This window comes from Triticum dicoccoides, chromosome 4B (genome assembly GCF_002162155.2).
Source record: "Triticum dicoccoides isolate Atlit2015 ecotype Zavitan chromosome 4B, WEW_v2.0, whole genome shotgun sequence".
Classification (NCBI taxonomy): domain Eukaryota; kingdom Viridiplantae; phylum Streptophyta; class Magnoliopsida; order Poales; family Poaceae; genus Triticum; species Triticum dicoccoides.
Window position 1 is genome coordinate 330,779,111 of NC_041387.1, and position 8,741 is coordinate 330,787,851.

General features: G+C 47.1%; 1 protein-coding gene across 14 annotated transcripts in view; it reads right to left on the reverse strand.

Annotated features, from left to right (window-relative positions):
• The window catches only part of LOC119296076, a 6,919-nt gene extending 4,442 nt beyond the window's left edge, over nucleotides 1-2,477 (reverse strand). For all 14 annotated transcript variants that reach the window (XR_005144773.1, XR_005144771.1, XR_005144770.1 and 11 more), the window contains exons 1-2: nucleotides 2,240-2,477; nucleotides 2,001-2,157 (exon numbers count right to left, since the gene is read on the reverse strand). Coding sequence is in view for 2 of the 14 variants with exons in the window: in XM_037574485.1 (XP_037430382.1) it covers nucleotides 2,001-2,157; nucleotides 2,240-2,309 (227 nt within the window). In the remaining 12 variants the exon portion in view is untranslated. The remainder of the gene's footprint in view (nucleotides 1-2,000; nucleotides 2,158-2,239) is intronic.
• Between the last annotated feature and the right edge of the window lie 6,264 nt (nucleotides 2,478-8,741).

Genomic DNA, 8,741 nt, shown 5'->3' on the forward strand with positions numbered 1-8,741 from the left:
TGGCCAAACATATCTTGCAGGTTAATTCACTTTTGAATTTTTTACGGGCTTTAAGACTAACTTATCCTTATTCAATTGCACAATTTTCAAACCATATTAAAATGTTAGTTAACAGGTTCATTGTGCATTATTTGGAATCATGGTATCATTTTAGGATAGATTTATGTTCTGTCATACTATATGTAGCCAATTGGTATGATTCTTTTTAAGTCGAAAGTAATGGTGTGTAGCTAGAAGAAAATACATACGTTATGTTCTAAATATTTGATTCCCTTTTTAGAATCAAGTACATGTCATTTGGAGAGCATACCTTGTTTATATATTTTATTTGTATAGAACTAGATCTTTGGATATCTGACTACACTTGATACAGACTTGATCCTGGTGCGACTTTTTGCCCAGGATAATAAACCTATGTTGTTCTTGTGCGGTTGCAGGGGAATCATGTACCGGTATAATAAATTATCCCAAATGATATTTCACTGACAAGCGCCATATAAATTGAAGTCAAATTAGGCGTCTACTATGTTGCAGAGGTTAATCTTATCTCAGTGTTCCCTGGATATTTCTTTTCTTGTGGCCTCTATTGCAGTGTGCACCGCTGCAAGAATGAAATTAATTTATTCTAAATAAATGCTATAATAAGTATTTCAGAACATTTTTTCTGCTGTTAGGTTTAATATTCTATTCCATTTCCAATGGATAAAAATGTTTGAGGCTACTTCCATATTTATCCCTTGTTTCTTACGGTCTAATGTGTTAGACAATTTTTCTTTTAGATTTACCTCTCCTGTTTGTGCAGTAGGTACAAGGTCTCACCTTGTTGAAGGCTACTTCCGATTCTTCTATTTTAATTTTGATTTTGTTAATGTACATTTTCTACCTAATAAGGACTTGAGGTGACTTGTGGATTGTAGCGCATGGGGAGCCTCACGATTGTTGTGGTTACTTTTTACACAAACTCATTGTAGCACAAGTTGTATGTATAGCTTGTGATACATGGTGATGCATCTTTTCAAGGTTAATTGTGCGTCCCATTTATTGATGCTTTGACGGGTGTCTAATTTAGTGGTTTACATTGAAGGTGCATAACATTAAATAAGATATGATTAGGCTTAAGATATAAGAAGAATAATGATTATATATTGAACTTAAATACACATGGTTTGTCGCTTTTATAAAGAATGGAGTTATGAGACTAGGTGAAATATGCCCCGCGGGACAAAATTGACTACGCATTTTGTGTATTCAGGGTTTAGAAGTCCATTGTGTGTGCATGTTTGATACGAGATTTGTTGCTCATATGAGAAGAACTATATCTCCAAAGCTATATTTAGTTTAAATCAAGATTTGAGCTACATTATTGCACTCATTCATTTTATTGGCATAATTATGGCCTAACTAGGGTGACTGAGAATTTTTTTTCTATGATTATACGTGCGTTGCACGTGCATACTTACTAGTTGTTTAAGAAGCTGATATGCTGCAGCATACTGTACTTGATAATTTGAATAGTCCAACATAATTATTTATTTGCTTTCAGTCACTTAATCTGCAGCAAAAGGGAAGAAAAATACAGGACAAGAGCAGAAGGTACTGGAAGGACATGGGACACACATAGACTATGGGGACAAACCGAAATTGCTAATTGCGATACTTATTTCCTGAACAGACATTCACATTCATTGGTGTGGCAGTTAGTCATAACTAAAATGCACGGACATAGCAAATATTAGTGTTCCGCGGTAATAGACACTTGCAGCCCCATGCTGTAATTGTAACTGAGCACAGATATAACAAAATATTATAGATTAGATATTTATTTAGGAATCAATGAAGAACAAGCAAGTTAACTTCTTCCCATGCCTTATGCTCTGGAAGCAAACTAGGGATGCGTTGCTCCCAGTAGGGTTCAGCAAAGAAGTTTACAACTAATCCCAGCAGGATAGATCCATACAAAATACATGACTCGCTGAGATATGAGAACAAGCCAAACTTACCAGCGCACCCTTTCCAACCGCGAAGGCGAGTCGATACGCCTCCCTGGTTGGCATCCGCGCCCCTCCTCCTTCTCCGGCCGGCGACACACAGTTGAGTTCCTCCTTCTGCGGCTTCCTCGCAATGAGGGCTCGCCTCCTCCTGAGGCTTCCTCATGAACTGGGTGGATAAGGAATCAGCAAATGGTGGATCTCGCCGAAAGAAGCGGCATAGGTTTTGGGGCTGCGGGGGGAGGAAGGACCAGAGGTGGGTGGTGGCGCGGCGGCTGTATTGACGATGGAGGCGACCCGATCTGCCTCCCTGGCTGGCATCCGCACCTCTCCTCCTTCTCTGGCCGGCGACGCCCGGTTGAGCTCCTCCTTCTGTGGCTTCCTCACGACGAGCACTCACCTCCTGGCTGCGGGGTGGGGGGAGGACTGTAGGAGGGTGGTGGCGCGTGGCTGTATTGATGAGGAATGGAGGAGCGGGGAGGAGAGAGGGGTGTGGGCACCCACCCCGCACGTTCCTGCTGTCGTAGACAAGACGGAGGAGTCAGCCCCACAGTTCTCTCCAACACCACACAAACCAACGACATGATGACCCTGGCGAGACGCGTGCCGCTGATAAGTGGGGCCAGGAGCAGAGCCGGCCCACCCGTCATCGCGACAGACCAAGTGCAGAAGCGGGTTCACAAGCACCGGCTCACCCTTCCACAGTTTTCTCCACGCGCAGCACATAGGGAACGCACGCCAAAAGCGGTTGACGAAAAAAACTAACCCACACTGCGAGACATGCAGCTCGCACAGCTGATGCACGGGACCAGAAGCAACACTGGCCCACTCGTCATCACTGGAGAACAGGCGCAGGTGCAGAAACCACATGCATATGCGGCCGCCGACTCCTCCGCGAAAGGCGAGGAGCAGATCCCGCGCAGCGCCCATGTCGCGGCGCGGCAGGAGAGTCTGCCCCGCACACCCAAAAAATCTTTACCCAGCCAATCGGATTCAGCCTGAGCCCACAGGTCATCCCCTGTTCAAGATCTACCACGCAGTGAAAACGAAACGGTCAATTTCCAACTCGTATCCAACGACCAGGAGCGAAAAAATGACCATGTTGACCAGAATCGGACGGTGAACAAATGCTGAAATCGGGGGAGCTCACTGTAAGCGAGTCTCCCAGCATTCTTATGTGATGCCCCCGATTCAATCGTACACTAATCATACACGTAAATGTGTATGATCAAGATCAGGGACTCACGGGAAGATATCACAACAAAACTCTAGACACAATTAAAATAATACAAGCTTTATATTACAAGCCAGGGGCCTCGAGGGCTCGAATACAAGCTCGATACACAAGAGTCAGCAGAAACAACAATATCTGAGCACAGACATAAGTTAAACAAGGATGCCTTAAGAAGGCTAGCACAAAAGCAACACGATCGAAGAGGCAAGGCCTCCTTCCTAGGACCTCCTAACTACTCCTGGTCGTCGGCGGTTTTCACGTAGTAGCATCCATCAGTGGTGGCATCTGGCTCCAGGGATCCACTGGTTGCATCAACCTGAATGAAGAAAGAAGGAGGAAAAGGGGTAGCAAAGCAATCATGAGTACTCATCCAAAGTACTCGCAAGTATCAGATCTATATTAAATATGCATTGGTATCAAAATAGAAGGTTTGTATATGTTGTCGGCATTCTGGGAACGGGGGTCCCCAGGCTTTCCTGCCTGCGGCCTGCGGCGTGGCTCGAGTGGTGGCTCAGCACGGCCCATATTCATCAGCGCAAGACTCAAGATCGTCGCGAGGGGCCAAGCCTCGCGGGGCGGACGACACAAGACTTCCTCATGAACGGCCTCGCCAGGCAGGCTCATGAGGAGGCGGAGAGATCAAGGCAGGGTACCTCGCGAGGTGCTCAGGACGAAGCCGCGACGATCGAGACCAGGCGGGCGCTAGGCGGGCGCCGGCCCACGCAGTGTCCTTGTCTCCTCTTTAGTGCAAAGGGAGCAAGCATAGGCGTGGAGTACCGAGGCATCAGGCAAAGGTTACCATTTCAGCGCAACGAGACCAAGACCAGCAGAGCGGCAGGATGGAGGTCACCGTGGAGCCCAAGATGGCGTCATCGCTAGTGCCTTTGGCAACCGAAGACCAACTTTAGTCAGGATAACTTGTACTAGATGTGCCCCTTCAAAATGGTCATTGTTGGCGTCTTTCCCGCTCAATATTTGGGAAGAGGACCAGGGCCTCTATAAATAAGGCTAGCCACCACAGTAGAGGGCATCCCATCAAGTGCTCATTAGATCGAGAGGCCATCGAACTCATCCAAGCAGTTCATCGCACCAGCTCAAGAACACCTCTCGCGAGGCAGTTCTTTCCTGTACTGGTCATCATCAGCCCCTGAGCCAATCCACCACACCACACACTGGAGTAGGGTTTTACACCCCAACGGTGGCCCGAACCAGTATAAATCTTGTGTTCCCCGTGTTGTTCATCGTTTAGCTTAGATTCTCGCGAGGCGATCGGACATGGATTGGTAGGGGGAAGATCTTCGCGCGCACCCCAGAGTTCGAACCTTAAGGGTCTGCCAGAACCCAACATCCGACATTTGGCGCGCCAGGTAGGGGTGCGCCGAAGCTCTCCCTTCCGTCGGCTCGCTCTCCATCAGCACCGCACTTCTCCCTCATGGCAGGCATCGCGCTTCCGGCTCCGGCGACCAGCGCCAGTGCTAGGGCCAGGGGGCTCCGGGCCCTGGCCCCCGCGTTACGGCAGGTGCAGTGGCCGAACAAGTTCAAGCCAGACATGCCGCCACGATACAACGGCACGACGGACCCGCTAGCCTTCCTGCTGGCGTATGAGGAGGTCGTCCTCAAGGCAGGTGGCGACGACAGGGTCATGGCTAACTGGCTGCCCATGGCCCTCACTGGCGTCCCGCACATGTGGTTGCTCCACCTGCCGGCGGCTTCTGTGGCCTCCTGGGAGGAGTTGCGTAGCCGTTTCCTCGCCCAGTATGCTGCGCCGGCGCCCCCAGTCGTCGCAACTCTCCTGGGCGGCTCACTAGTGCCACCTTCGAGGCCATGTCAAGCCGTTCGTCCGCCGGATCGGTGCCGTCCTCAAGCGTTGTGAAGACCCCCCGGGCTGGGTGGCACCCCAGGCCGATTTGACCTTCAGCTCGAACGATCACCCCTCCAACACCGCCTGCTCAGGCGCGCTCCCAATGCTATGCATCCCCACCATCTACTAGGTGGCCGTCACCAAGACCCTCATCAACGGTGGTGCCGGCCTCAATGTGCTCTCGGTGGAGGCCTTCAACCTCCTCCACGTGCCGCTGGAGCGACTCCAGCCCAGCAGGCCCTTCCCGGGCGTCGGAGGCAGTTCCACCGGCTCCCTAGGGCAGATCCGCCTCCCGGTGACCTTCGGCACCCACGGTAACTTCCGCACGGAGCTGGTCGACTTCGACATCGCCCCCATCGGCCTCCCGTATAACGCCATCCTTGGCTATCCTGCCTTGGCCCAGTTCATGGCGGCGACTCATCCGGCCTACAACCTCATGAAGATACCCGGGAGCAGCGGCGTCCTTACCGTGCCTGGAGACGCGAGGGATGCACTGCAGGCACTCAAGCTCGCTTTCAAGACGGCCGAAGTGGTGCAGCCTGCCAGCGCTGACGCCCCCGAGCCCAAGGGGGCTGCGCCGGCCAAGAAGAAGCAGTTATTCACCCAAGACAAGGCGGAGACGAAGCAAGTACCAGTCGACGATGATGGATCTTCTAGCGCCACCTTGCTACCTCTTGAGCACTGCGTTGGATTTCCCCGAAGAGGAGAGGATGATGCAGCAAAGTAGCATAGGTATTTCCCTTAGTTTTTGAGAACCAAGGTATCAATCCAGTAGGAGACCACGCACAAGTCCCTCTTACCTACACAAAACGATAGCAACTCGCAACCAACGCGATTAGGGGCTGTCAATCCCTTCACGGTCACTTACGATAGTGAGATCTGATAGAGATGATAAATAATATTTTTGGTATTTTTGATAGATAGATGCAAACTAAAAAAATAAAAGGCAAAGAAAAAACAAAGCAAGTAGATTGATATGATGAGAATACACCCCGGGGCCATAGGTTTCACTAGTGGCTTCTCTCAAGAGCATAAGTATTCTACGGTGGGTGAACAAATTACTGTTGAGCAATTGAAAGAATTGAGCATAGTTATGAGTATATCTAGGCAATGATCATGTATATAGGCATCACGTCCAAAACAAGTAGATCGAAACGATTCTGCATCTACTACTATTACTCCACTCATCGACCGCTATCCAGCATGCATCTAGAGTATTAAGTAAAAACAGAGTAACGCCTTAAGCAAGATGACATGATGTAGAGGGATAATTTCATGCAATATGATAAAAACCCCATCTTGTTATCCTCGATGGCAACAATAAAATACGTGCCTTGCAACCCTTTCTGTCACTGGGTAAGGACACCGCAAGATTGAACCCAAAGCTAAGCACTTCTCCCATTGCAAGAACAACCAATCTGGTTGGCCAAACCAAAAAGGATAATTCGAAGAGACTTGCAAAGATAACTTAATCATACATAAAAGAATTCAGAGAAGAATCAAATATTTCCATAGATAATACTGGATCATAAACCCACAATTCATCGGTCTCGACAAACACACCGCAAAAAGAAGATTACATCGAATAGATCTCCACAAGAGAGGGGGAGAACTTTGTATTGAGATCCAAAAAGAGATAAGAAGCCATCTAGCTACTAGATATGGACCCGAAGGTCCGAAGTAAACTACTCACACTTCATCAGAGGGGCTATGGTGATGATGTAGAAGCCCTCCGTGGTGGATGCTCCCTCCGGCGGAGCTCCGGAACAGGCCCCAAGATGGGATCTCGTGGATACAGAAGGTTGCGGCGGTGGTATTAGGTTTTTGGCTCCTGTTCTGATTGTTTGGGGATACGTAGGTATATATAGGAGGAAGGAGTACGTCGGTGGAGCTTCGAGGGGCCCACGAGGTAGGGCGGCGCGCCCAGGAGGGCGCCCTCCACCCTCATGACCGCCTCGTGGCTTTCTTGACGGAGGGTCCAAGTGTCCTGGATCTTATCTGCTGAGAAAATCACGTTCCCGAAGGTTTCATTCCGTTTGGACTCCGTTTGATATTATGTTTCTTCGAAAAACTGAAAAAGGCAAAAAAAACAGCAATTTTGGGCTGGGCCTCCGGTTAATAGGTTAGTCCTAAAAATAAGATAAAAGTGGAAAATAAGGCCCAATATAGTCCAAAATAGTAGATAAAGTAGCATGGAGCAATCAAAAATTATATATACGTTGGAGACGTATCAGGCATCCCCAAGCTTAATTCCTGCTCGTCCTCGAGTAGGTAAATGATAAAAAAGAATTTTTGATGCGGAGTGATACTTTGGCATAATTTCAATGTAAATCTTCTTAATTGTGATATGAATATTCAGATCCAAAAGATTCAAGACAAAAGTTCATATTGACACAAAAATAATAATACTTAAAGCATACTAATCAAAGCAATCATGTCTTCTCAAAATAACATGGCAAAAGAAAGTTCATCCCTACAAAATCATATAGTTAGGCTATGCTTCATTTTCATCACACAATGATGTTCCCAACTTCTATACCCCCGATGACAAGCCAAGCAATTGTTTCATACTTAAATAATCTCAAACTTTTTCAACCTTCACGCAATACATGAACTTGAGCCATGGATATAGCACTATGGGTGGAATAAAATATGATGATGGGGATTGTGTGGAGAAGACAAAAAAGAAGAAAGTCTCATGTTGACGAGGCTAATCAACGGGCTATCGAGATGCCCATCTATTGATGTCAACATGAGGAGTAGGGATTGCCATGCAACGGATGCACTAGAGCTATGAATGCTCAACAAAAGAAAACTAGTGGGTGTGCATCCAACTTGCTTGCTCATGAAGACCTAGGGCATTTGAGGAAGCCCATCGTAGGAATATACAAGCCAAGTTCTATAATGAAAAATTCCCACTAGTATAAAAAAGACAACTTATGAGACTCGTTACATGAAGAACAAGGTGCTACTTTGAAGCACAATATATGAGACTCACTACATGAAGAACATGGTGCTACTTTGAAGCACAAGTGTGGAAAAGGAGATAGTAGCATTTCCCTTTTCTTTTCTTTTCTTTTCTTTTGGGCCTTTTTTGGCCTTTTATTTATTTATTTGGGCAATGCTCTAATAATGATGATCATCACACTTCTATTGATTACAACATAAGGATTACAACTCGAAACTTAGAACAAGATATGACTCTATATGAATGCCTCCGGCGGTGTACCGGGATGGTGCAATGAATCAAGAGTGACATGTATGGAAAATAATGCATGGTGGCTTTGCCACAAATACGATGTCAACTACATGATCATGCAATGGCAATATGACAAAAGTAATGTATGTCATGATGATGATGGTGGAAGTTGCATGACAATATATCTCGGAATGGCTATGGAAATGCCATGATAGGTAGGTATGGTGGCTGTTTTGAGGAAGATATAAGGAGGTTTATGTGTGATAGAGCGTATCGTATCACGGGGTTTGGAAGCACCGGCGAAGTTTGCACCAACTCTCAAGGTGAGAAAGGGCAATGCACGGTACCAAAGAGGCTAGCAAAGGCGGGAAAATGAGAGTGCGTATAATCCATGGACTCAACATTAGTCAAAAGAACTCATATACTTGTTGCAAAAATTTAGAAGTCATCAAATATCAA